Source organism: Coturnix japonica, chromosome 9, assembly GCF_001577835.2.
Source record: "Coturnix japonica isolate 7356 chromosome 9, Coturnix japonica 2.1, whole genome shotgun sequence".
NCBI classification, from domain to species: domain Eukaryota; kingdom Metazoa; phylum Chordata; class Aves; order Galliformes; family Phasianidae; genus Coturnix; species Coturnix japonica.
The window spans coordinates 8605686-8622659 of NC_029524.1; the positions used below are offsets into that span (position 1 = coordinate 8605686).

The following is a 16974-nucleotide window of genomic DNA, read 5'->3' on the forward strand; positions in this document are numbered from 1 at the left end:
TGGGGGGTAATTTGCGCTATTAACAGATCTTATGGTTTGTTTTACCTTAAACGATGCTTTACTCCTCTGGGAAAATAATTCAGGTCAGAATAAACTGTGGCACGATGCTCTCATTCTCCCTTTGGAGATACAGCGACAGTGCAAATAAAAACAGTTTTATTTATTAGGGATATTAAAAAATTCTGATAAGCAGTCTTCAATTTTTCTTATTGCTATTTGCTCTGCATTTTTTTCCATACATGTATGAAATATTCTGTTGTGTTTGGAATTATTCCAGGAAATCAGCCTTTTTTTAAAAAAAAACCACTTGCAATCTATACAAATCTCATTCCCACAATTACAGTCTCTGCAGAGGATGACAGCAATTAAACATATGCAGCAGAACAACGCGCGTGTGCCATTAATCTCAGAAGGCAATGGAAAGATGTGAAGAATGAGACCAGATTTTTAAAATCATTTTTATTTTTGCAGCTGCAGTCCAATATTTCAGAATTATTTTTCCTTAAAGACAACGAGAGCACTTTAGTAGCTGTACTGACCTCCATGATGTCAGAATGTCATTGTGCAACCGTAGCTAAGAAAAGCCTCTGAGGGAAAAAAAAACAAAGGAGCTTTGCATCTCCCAATAACATGAGATGTGCGCACACTGTGTGTAGCATCTTGGAATTCGGACTGCGGTAGTAAGTTGCTGCTTTCAGTTTGATTAGACAATCATTGTTTCGTTTTCCTTGCTTTGACAGCGAGTGTGCTTGTATGCTGCTTAAGTCTTCTTAGTGCTATCTAGGTCAGTATACTTATGCTTTTTTTTTTAGGTCTGACAGATAATGTTTGAAGGAAATTAGCACCAATTTTTTTTTTGGTTAGATGGGAGGGTAGAACAATATTTCTATAATTGATCCGAACTGTGTACCACAGCACCTACCATTTCTGCATTGCAGATATTTTTAGCTCTCACACTGCTTGTGGTTAACAGGGTGTAGCGTAGACACAGACAGCTGATCTTGCAGGCAGACCCTGTGCTCGTGTGGTTTGTCAATACTGCTCAGGATTTTGATGGACTGCAAAAGAGAAAAAAGCAGAAAGGAAAAAAGAGTGTTTTATTTTAATGAACGTTGCATCTTTAGTTATGATATTTTTCTATCGCAGTCTTTTTACTTTTTAATTCTGAAACCTGAAAGCTAGGAAAGCACAGCTTCCGGGATTTAGTATGTGCAATACGACATCTTTCTGCATCGAGAGGACGCCACCGTAGTCAATCCAGCCTTTCTCCAATAAGCAAGAAGATCGTTTTGTTTTCCTCGGCAGGCGGACTCAGCCACTGCACAGGCAGATTTTGATAAGAGTTTGAATTGCCTACTACTGTATCACTGTAGAATTTGGAGTTTGCTAACAGTGTTAGTGACTGGAGCTCATCTTGCATCACCAGTTGATGACAATTTTCTTTGTTCCCTCCCACCCAGTTGAACCAAGACTCTGTAGCTGATACGCAATGTCACTTACAACATTAATCAGATACTGCATTTAAGGTGAGCTGTCCCTTGCCTCCTCCCTTACCAGAGCTGTGCTGCAGTATGTATCTTACTCCTGCGAGCCTAAAATGGCAGGCAGGATTAACGTTGCTTGTGCTGTGTGCATGCTGTGTATTGAATTCATTATACCGTGCCTAGTATCTCAAATGTGAGTATGTTAAATGGTCTGTGTGCCAAATCATGCAGTAGTGAAGACTGGCTTGTGCTTCATTACAGGCTTAGATATTTGAGCATCACCTTAAGAATTCTTTTTCTTTTGCAATGTGGTGAGCTGTTAGCTTGTCATCACGTTCAAACTACATTATTAGCCCGTGGAAAGGGGGAAAAAAAAAAGAAAACAGAAAGAAAAAAAAAAAGAAACAAACCGTGCTTCCAGATGGTGTCACCCTTTTTCTTCTTGCGTTTACTGTAGTTTAAATAATGTATATTGTATTGTTAATTAATGTGAATATCGAATTAAAGCACTTGAAACTTACATATTTATTATGCAGGTAGGAGGCACGTCGAATCTATTTTTAACTCTTACGCAGTCCACGTTGTGCAATGGGCTTTGGTTGTCGAGTTTATATTTTCAGCTGTGATATCAATAGGCTGATTTTCAGTAAATGTGACAAGTGGCCTTTGCAGTGGTCAGCTTCCAGCTCTGAACACTCCGAGGAGGAGAAAAAAAAACAACAACAACCTTGCGTTGCAGTTTCGGAAACCCTTGGATGAGGACATTTTTTTTTTCCCCCCACTCCTGCTTTCCCTATTGATAAAGTCAGTTCTCCTGACCACGCTCTATTCAAGCTGCTTCCCATCTGGTTTTTTTGACAACTGCTTCTAAAAAAAAAAAAATTATCAAGAAGACCAAGAATAGAATTTCTCTCCATCGCTTTTGATAGGAATGGCTGGGTGCACTGCCCTGCTGCCACTGCACTAAGTGATACACGCAGGTAGGTTGAGATTTGCATGTTTTACTGATTTCTTCGGCAGCGTTGCAAGAACATGAAATGGGCTTTGGAATGTGGCTTTTGGATGTTGTTTTTTTTTTAAGTACTAAATTGTTAATGAAAACAACAGTGTCAAACTGTTGGCTTCGGATATTGGCATGACGATTGTTTTTATCTGCTTTTAAAAAAATCTATTGTGAAAGTGGAGCAATCGTGCCTGTTAAAAGAATCGTATGTACTAAGGGCGTGGCAACGCTTCTGCAACAAAAGAATTTTTGAAAACCCCATTGATTCAATCCTGTTTTAAAGCTGATTGTAACCATCACTCAGCATGCACTGAAAAGGCACAAATAAAAATGGAGGTAGATAAGAAAAATGAAAAACATTCCAATTGCTGCAAGCGGTTTTCTGCGTTTTGTGCGAAATATTAAATAGCGATTAATGTGTCCAATGCTTATTTTTGCAGTGTTGGCTACAGACACAAACCTGCAGTATTCCTTTTTATTTTAAGGTAGAAGGACTTTATACAGAGAGATTGATATCGATGGCCCTGTCAGCTCACACTGTGTGTCGGCTCACTGAAGTGTGTTTTACTTCACAGAAAAAAAAAGGTTCTGAAAGAAAAGCTGAACAGCCTTAGGTGCAAAAACCTGACGTTGAGCATTAAGAATAAAATCAATTCTGAGTACTGCACTACTTGCACCAACTTCTGTAATATATTTGTTTCAGATTAATACTGGGCCAGAACCAGTTTCCTTGGCAACCAAACCCTTCTAAAAGATGCAATAGTGGAGATGTAAAATGTTATTCTCTTTCATAGCAATACCACAATGCAAATGGTAATTTCACAGTTAAGTTTCTTTGCAGTCCTAAGTGGGAATCTGATCTTGTTCTGTTTCCACACGGCTATCATTTATTAAACGATGCCGTGTTTATGAAGCTGTACAAAGAAAAAGCCATTTTATTCCTGCTTTGCAGTGGTTGTTTCCAGAAACGTACCCTAGTTTCCTTTTCTGGTGTCTTGCTTGTAGGTCAAAGTTTGCACTGTGTGCATGTGAAGTGATAGTTTCATTATTACCAATAGAAAAATATCACTGAAACATTGATTAGCAGAGAAACATAGAGAAACAGAGGAGTGTTTAAACCTCCTTCCACCTTTGCTGAGTTCAGCTATGGGAATGCTAATAAATCTTCCTTTCAATAGTGGGCATGTTCTGATGGTCCATGAAAGATCTGCTTATCCATACTGGAAAAGAACCTGGGTAGGATTGTGAGCAAGATTTTATAAAATGAGCTCACTTGTAGTCTATGGTGATTTGCAAACCTCACAGATGTTGCAAAAATTAAGTGTTGTAACTCCTTGCTCTATTTTTAGCCGATATTTTAACAATATCAGTGAACTCAAATCTTATGTGTACCACAATAACAGATGTTACCAAGCGTCTCCACTGTACTTACAATGTAGTGCATCTCCTTGTGGATCCCCTTTGTACATGACTTGAGAAATTCTCACTGCTGCAGCGAGACTTTTGCAGCAGGGAAGCCATTTTCCTTTCATGTCCTTGACTTTAAAATGACTAAGAGTATTTTGCTTTGGGTGAGGACCCAGCACTGAAAATTAATACAGAGGAGGTATCGAGAAGCACAGCCAGTTACATTAATAATAGCCCTGGCATTTTCAGTGCTATCAAACAAATTCTCATTTATTTCTAAATATAACACTTCAGTACATTACAAAGATGCAGAGTAAGACTGTTCACGAATATGACTGTTGCCATCTACCTTGGCTGGTGCTTAATAATGATGATAAAACCCATTTGATTCAGAATTATGAGACAAGTTTGGTGCAGTGCAATATTTTCCAGTTCCACCTAAAGAAACTGAACTGAAAACGTAATAGACAGCATTTCCCCAGTGATGTATTAAAGGCGGCTTTAATTTGTTATTTATTTATTTTTCTCCAGTAGTTTGCTTCTATTGATTTTTTTTTAGTCTGAAACATGATACAGAGTGCGCCATTACATGTAGGTACCAAAACTGCATTTCCTTGTTTATATTGTGTGTGGTTATTTTTAAAGGAAGTTGCTGAGCTAATGCTTTGCAGAAGCAATCTATTTATTGCCATTGATATTTATCTTTAGGGAAGAGGGGGTACTTTGAGTTAAACTGTTTTCACTCTGTCTTTGTGTTCAAATATATCCACTCAAAGCATTTAAAGAAAGCATAGCTCTGTTACATGAGCATGCTTCACCATGCTTGTTCTAAATCTATTTGCAGATTTACTCTTTTGTTAGGGGGTGCAAGTCCTCTCGTAATTAATATGACCGGACTCGAGTGCTTTCATGATTCTGGAAAAACTCAGTGGCAGCCTATGAGCAGAAATTCCTTCTAGCTAAAGAAACTGAATTATTTATTAAGGAGGATTCTAGTAATTAGCAAGCTGTTTTCATTTTGACTGTTTTACATGGTTTGCTGTATACATTTTAATGGCAGTTGGGTCCATCTAATACAGTGTCAGAACGTTACAGTCAGAGCCGCAATACAAAATGTTGTGTAAATCCCATCCATTTTATTTGCTTTGGATAAAGGGGCAACCAGGTCAGATAGAAACAGGTGCGGTTTTTCACACCTCTTGCACGGCTTCTCAGATGCTATTGTGGGAGAGCATGGGGGTTCTGTCCAGTTTTATCTTGGAAGCCTTTTGATAATTATGCTTCATCCATGCAAAATCCATTTCTGCCTAACGGAAAATCTACACAAAACCTGAGAAAAAAATGCAATGAAAAATGATTAAATCAGATGTTATTTTGCTTGATTTTTAGCAGCGTTTATGATTAGGGTTATTTCTGGCTCTGAACTTCATTTTGATTTGAAACTGCAGGTCTCACAGTGTGGTACTGTGTGTCGACATAATATTTGTCAGACTATTGTGCAGAGGCTGTGGTAGTAAAGAACAGGTAACAACCCTCTGGAGGCACCTAGTCCCTGTGTTATATTTTATCAGGGGAATTGTTTCATCATGTTTTAAAAGGGCTTTATTATGTATAGTATTACATTTGAATTCTAGTGTTGTCATATTTGGAAATACTTCAGCTTTGATAAAGTCCCTTTACCACTGGATTCCTCCGGTGTGATGCTTAATTTTCCCATTCAGCTTAACATCTGACAGTCATTTGTGTATATAGATGTGCTTATGACTTCATTGATGTTTGAGATAATAATGTTAGTCTCCTTCATTCTGGCCTTTGTTACATGCATACATGACCGTTAGAATATTTACTGAAATCAAGTTACACTAAAAAACATACTTAGCTAAAATAGAAATGCTCATATTTTTGCATTTTAAAGCCAAAGTGATGGATCCTGTAGTTCCTGTATACTGTTATTTACAAAGATAGGACAGCACGTTTGCAGATGGAAGATGCATCTGTGCCTACTTCCTGCAACAAAGATGTCCGCCAGCTCAGTCATAGTGCCTTATCTGAAAGCTTTTGCAGTTGCTGTATGGAAGAATTTGATTTTGCTTAGTATATTTGGAATTCAGCCATGTTCTAAATATTTTTAAACTGCTATATGAAAACGTTATTAGAGTGTTTGATGTACAATGACATAAAATCTGAAGGTTTCACAATGGTGAGTCATTTAAGCAGAGTTACAGGAAGCGCAATCCAGAGAGCGAGAGTTGTCCAGAAAAGTCTGATGAGGATATCTGTGACAAGAGGCCAAAAACAAAACAGGAAAAAACAGTGGCAAAAGGGAAAGAAGAGAAACAAAAGGCCTGAAAGGCTGCAAAAAATGTGTGGAGGCTTTCAAGATAAAGAATAACTTGTTGGTTTTGGCGATTTTGGTGGAGTCTAGGAAGCTGCCCAGTAATCTCCATTTTTGCTTCCCACACCATGATTTGTGTTCTAAATTGGCAAGATAGATAATCCTAAGAACACGGGTTTTCCACTGACCTTACTCTGTGAAACTCGGGAATAGACTGACTTAGAAAGTTTTGAAGCCTTCATTATTTGCTGTGTTATCAGGTGGGAACAAAAATAGCTGAGATGGGGGAAGGGAAGTAGAGCCAGGCTTGGTTTTAGTTTAATTTTTTCAGTGATCCCAATAAAATAATTGGTTTTAATCCATCCTTAGATTTCTTTTTAGGATATACTGTGAAATACAGTGTCCAGTTTACACTACACAGGTTAAAGCACAATGAAATAACGCAGGCAGAAGCCACATTCATAAGTGTTCGGTTAACAGTACTGCTTTATTGCTGGTATGTTGCAAGGCTCCCAGATGTAGGTATACAGTCCCACAGCATTCCAAGAAAAACTTAGATGATACAACTAACAGATGTATCTGGAATCTGGTACTTGTCTACTAATTGAGTCATTAAATTTGGATTTTCCACTTTGCAGGCTGACTGACAGCCACGGAGTTCTCAAAATGGCTGAGACGATCTCGCTGAACATGCCTGTCGATACCACTTCTAAAAGACTCTAACTGAGGAACAGCCTGATTTTAGGTGGGTAAGTTTATGGGGTGAACACGGCAAGCTGAAATCTCTTTAAACACATAGTGAAATACAACTGAAATATTTAACCCTTTGAAACCACGGCACGACATGACCTTGGCTAAATAGCTACCTTTTAAAGAATCATTTAAAAGACTGCTCTTGCTACATAGATCAGTTTTGTTGGATTTGTTCAGCTCCTGCTGGGCTTCTGCTGCTATAGAGGTTGGAGAATTAAATCAAACAGAATAAATGTTTGAAAAAGGCTGTTACAGGTTGTTAAAGCCTCCAATGACTTGTACAAACCAAACATATTGGCAGGTAAGCAAACCTCCTGAGCCTGCCATAATGTTAAATCTGGCAATGGATCCCAGTCGCCAGTGTTCATTACTAATTGGCGCCGTATGGAGAAGGCAGAGGAACCCTCAGAATGCTAACACCAGTTTCTAATACAGTTGTTGTATGTAATTCAACCAAAAACTGTGAATGTCTGCCTCAATACGTGACTGTAATCGGGGTAGTGAAAAAGCTACTGAATGGTGAGTTGTGCACGGCTCTTTACAAACTGAAGTGCAATACTGTGATAAATAATATTACAAAACAAGAGTTCTTCATTTGATGTGAAATCTACAAATAGTAGAACTTTACTTGCATTTTACTGTGAATGTACAATAATAAACACCTTGGTTCAATTAAATCTGGCAGCTAGGCTTTAGATCTGAGGTATGTAGGTATTAAGTGAAATAATCAGGGAAACTGATTAGTTCATTAGTTTTGAACATGGTCTTTTGCATCACAGAGTATAATTTACTTGACAGCAATTTTTGTTGATTTCCGTGGCATTTTTTGCCCAAACCTCAGTGGGAAGCAGTTTGTTGGATAATAGGATGGCTTAGCTCAAAGATCACCCTGCGATACTTCAAAAGGGACATAATAATTAAGGCTAATAGGTGACATGCAGAACAGGGACCCGATTTAAAAACAAACAAACAGCAACAACAACAAAACCCCCTGGAATTCCTGTAACGTGTCAAAATGTTTTCTGTAGTTTACTTTTAATAGACAGCGTTGTAAGACACAGAAAATGGTCACAGATTTTCAGAGACTGTAAGATGGCAGCGGTAGTTTAAATTAATCAACAAAGCATCTAAATTAGATAAATGCAAGTTAGCTGGACTTAAAGAGGCAACGTGCTTTAAAATCTGAGTTGTACCTATTGGTAAATTGCTACAGAATACTTGCTCAGTATATTTTAGGTAGAATACTGGGCCATAACCTGTTTCCTTGGCAACCACATACGAATGAAAGGTACATTAGCAAAGCTGCAGATGTGTGCCAGTGAATGCTTATTAAGCAGCCCGATGCATTTACATATCATGCGCTAATAATAATGCATGCGTCTTCAACATCACCATAGAAAAAGATTTCTGCACATGGCCCAGTGTGTATTCTTAATACTCAAAGGTTTTAACCCCCAAACCTTGTGTTTTCTGTGGCAATTTCCTTGTGCTTTTAAATTGACAATAAACTGGACTTGAAGTTGACACATTGGGCTTGCTCTGCAAGTTGAAATCTTCCTCCAAGACTGTGAATACTTAAAGAACTTCTTTATGACAACAAAATATGGAAATTAAGATTTACATTATCTTTCATAAATGTGCAGCCATTGCAAATTTGAATCTTGCACCAGCATACAGATGTAAGTATGGCTTTTCTGTTCAACATCGGAACTAAAGCCACTTAAAAGAAAACAAGACTGGTGTTGCTTGTGGCTCTCTCATTCTAACATATCTACACAAAGAGGTATGACCAAGTGCTGTCTTCTAACAGTCAGTGACAGGGAGGAGGAAAAAGGGGAAAATATCAGAATGCCAGTTGTTCACAGACCTCCAGAATAAGATTTAGATGTAGTATTTAGGCAGCACTTTGGGTGCAGTTGTTTACAATGTGCTGTTTTGTTTTATGTTGCATTACATATTTACATTTTTAAGATTCATATACTTACGATCAGTTTACTCCAGCAAGTTTACACACATGCTATTTTTGGCCTTTATTCTCAAGTTATTCATTTGTATTTAAAATGAAAAGTGTGTACAGTCCTTTGGGTTATCTGTGCTACCCCAACACGATGCATCCTGCAGAAGTCAGTCTAAAATGCCAACCATTAAACAGATAGTAAAAATTGAGGAGTCTGCAAGTGCTGAGCTTACATTCAGCTACAGTGGTCAACACAGAAGTTGGTTATATGACCGGTATAATTTCCATTTGACTTTTTTTTTTTTTGAGTATGAAATAAGAGAGGTGGTTTCACACTTGGCAGTGCTCAGGAGTCATGAGACCACAAGGGAGATGCAAGTTGACATGTTTTTGTAGTTGTTTTTTTGTTGTTTTTCTTACAGTACCCCATCTGATCTGAGCTCACTGTCAGGCAGTGAGTTTTACTTGGGTAACTGATGTTAGTGGCTGAGCATGCAACACAAACCAGAGCTACAGACATCAAGGTTTTCTTCCTGCGGCCAGCTGCTGCCCGCTTACTGCTGCAGTCCTCCATTGCCTGCACAGAGGATTTAGGCTGGAAACATACAGAACAGAAGAAGAGGAGGGCTTGGGTTAGTACAGAATGGAGTTTAAGAATGTTTAAGAGCACACAGCCAAAGTTATTGTGTGTGTCATAAAAATTGCCAAAATTAATTGCCACATTAAGTGGTGATTCAGAGTAATAACTATCACACATTGCTTTGGGTATGTTAAATTTTAGCAGTATAGAAGTAAAATAAATACATAAATAAAACATTTTTAAGGAATACTGGTGGCCAGTGGTGGCCAGTAAACAGCAGGCCACTACATCAGGTGTTAGCAGAGGAAAGCATTTCGCTCTGCTTTCAGTCCAGCAAGATTTGCTACGTCAGCTGTAAGAAAGAGCAAAAAGTGCTGTATCTGTATCTGCCTGGTCCCCAGCACACCTGACTGAGATTAATAGCGGCCCCTGAGCATGCAATTTGCCTGCTGCTCTTGTCGATGTAGGTTTAGATACTTAAAGGTTGCTTCCTCTGAAAACTGGAAAAATGAGATGCTAGTTGGACTACTTTGACCTTCTGATAACTGAACGAGCAACAGAAAACAACACAATAATTGTCCAAAATGAAATTACAGGTTTAATTTGATAATTCGGTTGACAACAGTAAACAATAGAAAAATAGAAAACACTGTCTGTAAATGTAGTCTCAGGACTGCAGCTGATCTGTGCTAGCCACGGACTGTGCTGTGTCTCAGGAGTGTGGGAGGACAGAAAGTGGCTTGTCAGCAGCAGAGAAAAAAAATTGAAGACTTAAATGGAAATCATGTTGAGAATGTTCAGAGACAGCAAGAAGTAAGGCCTGCTGATTGTTAGTAGCAGTATGACATAAGCTTTTCTATTTTTTGCTAAAGAATAATTAGGATTTATTTGGTATCACAGTTGCTTCATTTTCTTATTTATTCTGCTGGAGAGACAATCTTAAATTTTTACGTTCAAAAATTGTTTGTATGTGTTTAGAGTTAACGAGACATAGAATAAGCCATGCCTAAAATGAATTGTCAAAAGCCAGTACACCTTAGAGATATATCTGATTTACCATCTGATATATCTGATGGTAAACATGCACAGCTCACACAGCTTGAGAATCAAATGATTTCTGCCAGGTTTCCCTGTTCCAGCCAGACTTGGAGAAGCTGGCAGCTGTCACAGGGCTCAGTAACTGCTCCTTCCCCTGCTTCTCCCTTCACTCAGTGGTCCAGGAGAGAAAGAATGTTATGCAAAGCAATACCTTTCCTTTCTTATTTGACAGAAAGGGGAGTGGAACCACTCTGGGCTGGTCTGCTCGAGGGGTGAAGAGCTTTGTTTCTGAACTCAGCACCATGGCTGGTTGCTTTGACCTCAGCTGCGAGAGCAAAGGAGAAGGCAGTCCATCCAAACATTCCTCTCTTGGATAGTCTGGTCTGCTCAAGGCATGGAGAAGGAAACCAGTGGAGTCTAGGCCAAAACCTGCCACATAAAGGCAATTTTCTAGAGCTGGTAATGCTACATGAGTTGCTGTTGCTGCCGTTAAGACATGAAGCTGAGGAGTATTGACCAGATACTGGAACGCCTTCCTTTTTTTACTAGGCAGCATAAGCTCTTTTTCCTTACTCCTAAGGAAAAAATACCATGTGCCATGATTTGCAGAAGTGAGATTGTCAGACTTGAGCAAAGCGTACATAGAGTCTCACTTCAGAAACCTGGGGACTGTTTAATTCATTTTAAAGTTCACTGACAATTTTCTTTATACCTTGCAATAACATCACGTAAGAAGTAATCAATTTTCTTTGTGTACAAGTGGGTTTATAATAGTGAAAAGGTAAAATCTGGGGTGTAACCGTGTTGACTTGTAAAGAATTTCTTGCTCTGAAAGAGTACATCCATAAGAAGCTGATGGGATTGTAAATTTGAGTAGCTCAAACCTACATAAGGAAATTAGTAACTTCAATTACAGCACTGGTCAGAGAAAAAGTGATTCTTTTTGCAGTGGATTAGCTAGAGTTGCCCTAGGAAAACATAAAAATAATAATAAAAACAGCCAATTTTCTTCAACTCTATTACATTGTCTATAGACATTAAACTGCCAGGGCATTGAACAGCCAAATATTAATAAGTTAATGTCTTTAAATTGGGGTATGTGCTGCATGAGTTATTGATGTCTTTGATTTTCAAGACAATAGAAAAAAAAAAAACAAAAACACAACAAAATTAATTAAGAGGTAGTAGGAATTGAAAACCTAATCTTAAATTTGTTTCATATAATCTAAAGAGATACCCGTATTTATCAGTGCTCAGTAATGCATGTTTTTTTACTTCTTTTATGGGCTTATAACAGGTTTAATTTAATCCACATTATTGTGTTCTTACTGACAAAATGTTTGTCACAAATACTTTAGTGGCACTTCTTTCATCCACCCTCATTAGTACATACTAATATTTATATACATGCCTAAAACGATACTGAAGAACACTGCATAAGCAATACACAAAGTCCAGGACCCCATTAAAGGTAACCTGGATGTGATATGGCAGCCTGCCCCTCAGTTGTGTTCCAGATGTTCTGCACCTGACTCAAGGCCCAGCTTTTTCCTCAGCTTTGTGATTCCAAGGACGTGAGGAAGGGGCAGAGAGACAGAATAGATGTGGGGAGGCCGTACTGAATCTATGGGAGGATCTGGCTACATCAAATCCAACTAATTCCCTTGTTTAGGCAAACATTTGTGGGTGCTCCTGGAGCACTAGCAGCACTGCAGTACTTGTTTCCTGAGGTGATAAATAATTGAAGCAATACACACAGTGGGGCAAACAACTGCTTGAAAGAAGTGTCTCCATGAATCCCTGTGAATTTCCGCAGTCAGATAAGGAAGAGAAGGTGACTGCAGATTTACTTAGGGATCCGAACAGAGTTTATTTCAGGGATGATCGTTTGAAGGAAATACCTCCTCTCTCCTTTCTGTGGATTTGCAGTTCAGTGCTGAGCTGCTTTTCTCCACACACCTTTCTTTATACCAGAAAAGCTCTGAAGGACAGCAAACAAAATCCTTGGTGAGGTCTAAGGGGACACGAAGACGTGGACAAAACCGCACTAATGGTTACAGAGCAAAGGGCCGGACATTAGGGAATCGTTCTCAATTCACAGCAGTCGCACATAAACAAATCGCCGCCACGTTCAATGTCACAGACAGACGCGTTAGCGAAGCGCGGGGCATTTGCAGCAGAACAAACGCGAGACGCAGCGCGGCAGCCGAATCCATCCCGTATTTCACAAGCCACGGGCAAATCCCATTACCGGGATTAGCGCCGCAAAATGGCGGCGGCGCCCTCCCGCCTCGCGCCGGCGGGTCCCGCGCTGCAGGCCGCGCGCCGCTAGAGCCGGCACCTGTCAGTGCAACGCGGCGGGACGCGCCGCCACCGCTCCGAGCCGCTGCCGCCCGCCCCCTGCCCTGGAAGACCCCGCAGGCGTGGTTCATAGCCGCCATGTAGCTCAAAACAGTGAGTTGTTGTGCATTCTGCCGTGACGTTGCTGCTTAATCGTCTGTCGGTGCTAGCAGAAAACATGCTCTGAGTTAACGTGAGTCGCTGCTTTAGCTCGAGATGCAGTTTAGTCCGAGCGCAGTTAGTGCTCATAAATAGGAAGCGTCTACGAGCTGTCTGCAGCCGAACGGCTGCCAGACGTTTGACGTTCCACGGGGCTGCTTCAATACAGACAAGTGTCCTGCCGTGCAGCTGCCCTTTGGGAGCAGGTACCGTGTGTACCGTATGTACCTGGTCGGGGTCGGCCGGGCCGTGCTCTGCGCTGGGGCCGCCGCAGCCTTGAGCTGCTTTAACCAGGAGCAGGCCCGGGGCTTGTGCTGAGCGCGGCCAGCAGCTCCACCGTGTGGGCAGCGCTGAGCCCCGCGGGCACTACGAGGCTGGCGGCTCGTTCCGGGCCGTCCTGCCGTGGGGACGGGGCTCCCCTCGGCTCTTAGGGCGACGGCCATAACTGCTGTAGAAGCGCAAGGCTTTTCCGAGCGCTCGTGAGGCTCTAAGGCTGTTTTCGTTCTGGGGAGAAGCTGTCGCAACACGTCTGGACTCGGAATTGAGGGAATGCGTTAGGGATGTAATAACGACGAAGAGTTACGAGGCCTTCGGAGCGGTTCCGGTGGCTGCGGAGTCCTGCCCGCGCTCGCAGTGCTCGTACCCGAAGGTGCTGCCCCTCCTGCTGTCCGAATTCCGAGGCAGAGGAAAGAGTCAGGATGAAAACCTGAGTTGAAGTCCGGAGCGCTTACGAGGCTGTAACGTACAGGAGGAGGAAGTGTGACAGGGTAGGCCAGGGTGCAAGAATCAGGAGACTGAAATAGAAGCGTTATCGATGAGCTTATAGAAGTCATGGGTCGCCATTCAGACCGTAGCACTAAGCTGCAAGCCATTGCAAGCTATTAAGTATAATTAGACGTCATTAAGATTTCAGTGCATGCTCGAGGCTGTTGGGAGAGCGAGGGGAGCCCAGTGTGGGTGGCCTTGTGCCTTCTGCCCAGAGGGACCAGGGAAGCGAGACCTCAGAAACAGCTACAGCCATAAAAGCCATGGTTTGACATTAAGTACTGAGCTAATATTTCTGTGTAAGCAGGGATCAGGGTCGCAGAGCTGGGGGGCTGGCTGTGCTTGTTTGCTTTTTGTTCTGTTTGCTCGGTTTTGATGCCTAGCCCTGTTTCCGCTGTAGAGCAAAACGCTGCCCTAAGACAGTTAGATGCTGATGAATGGTCATCACTGCTTGGGAGGGCAGGCTGGAAACAAAACAGAGGTTGTCTTCAAAGTATGTTATTAGGGTGGAATGGAGCTGAGTGTAACGCTGTTATGGCATGTTGCCATAGGGAGAGTGCCAGAAGGCAGTAACATCTTCAGAATCCCAGTAATGATGTTTGGGATTAAAAACCAGATAAATGCAAAAGCTGTTATTGCAGATTATCAAGCATCTTGCTGTTTTTTATTTTCCGTAGGTACAGGCAACTGGTCCGACTGTTACTCTGTTGATGCTACCAGCTGGTCTGTCAAGTTTCGGGCCTGAACGGGAGTAACAGAGTCTGTCGCCGTGTGTCTTGGAGTGCACTTTCCTGACAATAGATTTCAGAAGTTCAGCGGGAATTAAAAGTAGTAATCCTGGATTGCAACTTTGGTAGTAAACATTTTCCTAATCGTTATGGATGGTGTTTGTAGGCTTGAAAGATTTCTTGTGATCTCTTTGTTCACTCCAAAGTGATATTGATATAAAAATCATCAGTAGGTTCTTCTTTCTGCAGTGCCCGTATGGAGCTGGTTGATGTAGTCCTTGCAGGATGTAGTATCATCTGCGAGGCATAGCTAGCCTCATAGCTAGCCACGTTTGTATTTGGATGCACCCATCTCTGATCTGTCTGTTAACTTTTAGTACTCTTTTAGTACAGCTGTCCTGAGATAGTATTCTCTTGATGTCAGAAAAGGTAACGTTATCTTTCAGTAAACCCACTCACCTAGAGACAGAGGGATCAGTCTTTCCCAGTGAATTCTGTATTTCTTGGTCACAGAAGCACTTCCTCAGAAACTGAAATGCTGTTCCTGTTTTTGCTGTAGTAACTTCAAATGGAATGTAAAGTATTCCTAAAATATTCCATCTGTGCGTTGTGCTAGGTAGAGCATTCTGGTTTTACAGCGTCTCACGTGTATGTTTGACAAATGGAAGAAGCAAGACAGGTAAAAGGAAGTAGAGAATTAAATGGACTATTTGGGGATTGCTTAGTTTGAAATAGAACAAAAAACCACTGGCTCTAAAACAGTACTTGCTCCACAGTTTCCTGTATAACTTTACAATGACAATTGTACCAGATGGTTTAGCTCACAGCAAAAAAAAAAAAAAAAATTACCCATCCAAAAAGCAAGTGATGGTTCCTGCTGTCTTAATAACAGGAATCTGGTTTGGTGTTTCACTGAGCATGCTTTGATATCCATGATTCAGAGACAACAAAAGCTGGCAATCTGTTAACGTGCAAGTAGAAAACGAAAATATTCACTTCTCTTTTTAGGAGGATAAATTTTGAAATATCTAGTACAGTAAAACTTGTACAATGTTACCATGGTGTTTTTCGTAGGCCTTGCAGATACATGCCTTGTAGTTAAAAAAAAAAAAAAAGAAAAAAGAAAAAAAGTCATATATATTCAGCAAACAGTGAGATGGTATGACTGAGCTAAAAGCAGCTGTCTCCTATACAGAAATGCAAAAGCTCAGGCGAGATCTTACAGGATAATTCACTGGGAGGTAGAGCTGGCATCATTTCCTATGCTCGGGAAATAACTATCAATAGCTCCTGTTGTGAAATGTTTTTGATGTCTGGCAGTTGGTTTCTAGTACTCTATCACATGAGCAAGTTAGATGCCATCTCTAACGTTCACAATGAGAAAAAAGAATCAATTATGCAATAGTGGCTGCTGGTTTGAAATGAAGTGTTATTGTAGTATTCTTTCTGTCGTAGACTTCATATGCTAGAAACTATCTACAATTACTTGGGAGTTTCAGAAAGGAAATAACTACTCAGTTCCCATGAGCTTTATGTTATCATGCCAAATGAATAAACATTTCTTAGGTCAAATAAGTGTATGAGAAACCATGATGTGATTTAAAGGAACAAGCCAGCGCATTTCCATTTACAGCTAGGTTGAGTGACCAGGTAATCAAAATAATACCTGTCTACATTTCTATCCATTACAGCAGTGAAGTGATTTCAAACTGTTAAAACTGTCTTTAAAGTTTTGGCTGTTCATAGGGGCAGTCCTTTCCTGCTGGAAACACTGGCTATGTTGTAAGGTACAAATATTACTTCAGAGCTTCATCCTAGAAGTGCAGAATTATATCTTGTACAACTACATTGTGTTGTATGTGTTTTTAGTGGTTTTCTTTTGCGTGATTCTACATGCAGTGAAATATGTGATGGATTTCTGATAACTATCCAAAATGTAACCGGGTCAGCTAGAGTGAGAATATATGGCCCCTATATGAGTCTTGTTCTCAAAGGATTCCTTTTGAATAGCTTGAGTGAGGGAGCCAGTGCATTCTCAGTAGGCACTGATGTTTTTTGTTTATGAAAACTTACCCTGCAACTGGAACTTTATTTCATAGGATCTCAAATCTCTGTTTTAAATATCTTCTTAACAAGATGATCAAATGCAGTTGTGTTGTAAAGTCATTCTTTGACAAACAGCCTCAGAAAACAAAGCAGTTGTATCCACAGGATCAGGGCAAGTCAGCCTTCCCCATAAGGACTGCCAAATAACTCAACCACGTGCTGGGGGAGTTTCCTCAAGGGTTCAGTGAGTCATTTAGCGTGAATCTGGGCAGATACAGCCGCTGGCACAAATGAAAGCAGCAGCTGTAGTTGCCAGTGAAAGGCACAGGGTGGGTAAGCCATGCAGTGCAGGGAAGATCACCTGCCTCTTGCTAAGGAG

General features: G+C 40.7%; 1 protein-coding gene across 12 annotated transcripts in view; it reads left to right on the top strand.

Moving 5' to 3' along the window:
- The window catches only part of ZBTB38 (zinc finger and BTB domain containing 38), a 62577-nt gene that overhangs the window by 39350 nt on the left and 6253 nt on the right, over window positions 1-16974 (top strand). For 2 of the 12 annotated variants that reach the window (XM_032446458.1, XM_032446461.1), the window contains 3 exons: window positions 6868-6974; window positions 10790-13011; window positions 14499-14674. Coding sequence is in view for 1 of the 12 variants with exons in the window: in XM_032446465.1 (XP_032302356.1) it covers window positions 14197-14379 (183 nt within the window). In the remaining 11 variants the exon portion in view is untranslated. Of the gene's footprint in view, window positions 1-945; window positions 1527-2413; window positions 2465-6867; window positions 6979-9361; window positions 10758-10789; window positions 13012-13067; window positions 13091-13428; window positions 13824-13848; window positions 14380-14498; window positions 14675-16974 lie in introns of those variants that run through there. The other 10 variants (XM_032446459.1, XM_032446460.1, XR_004308298.1 and 7 more) reach the window with 10 other exon arrangements.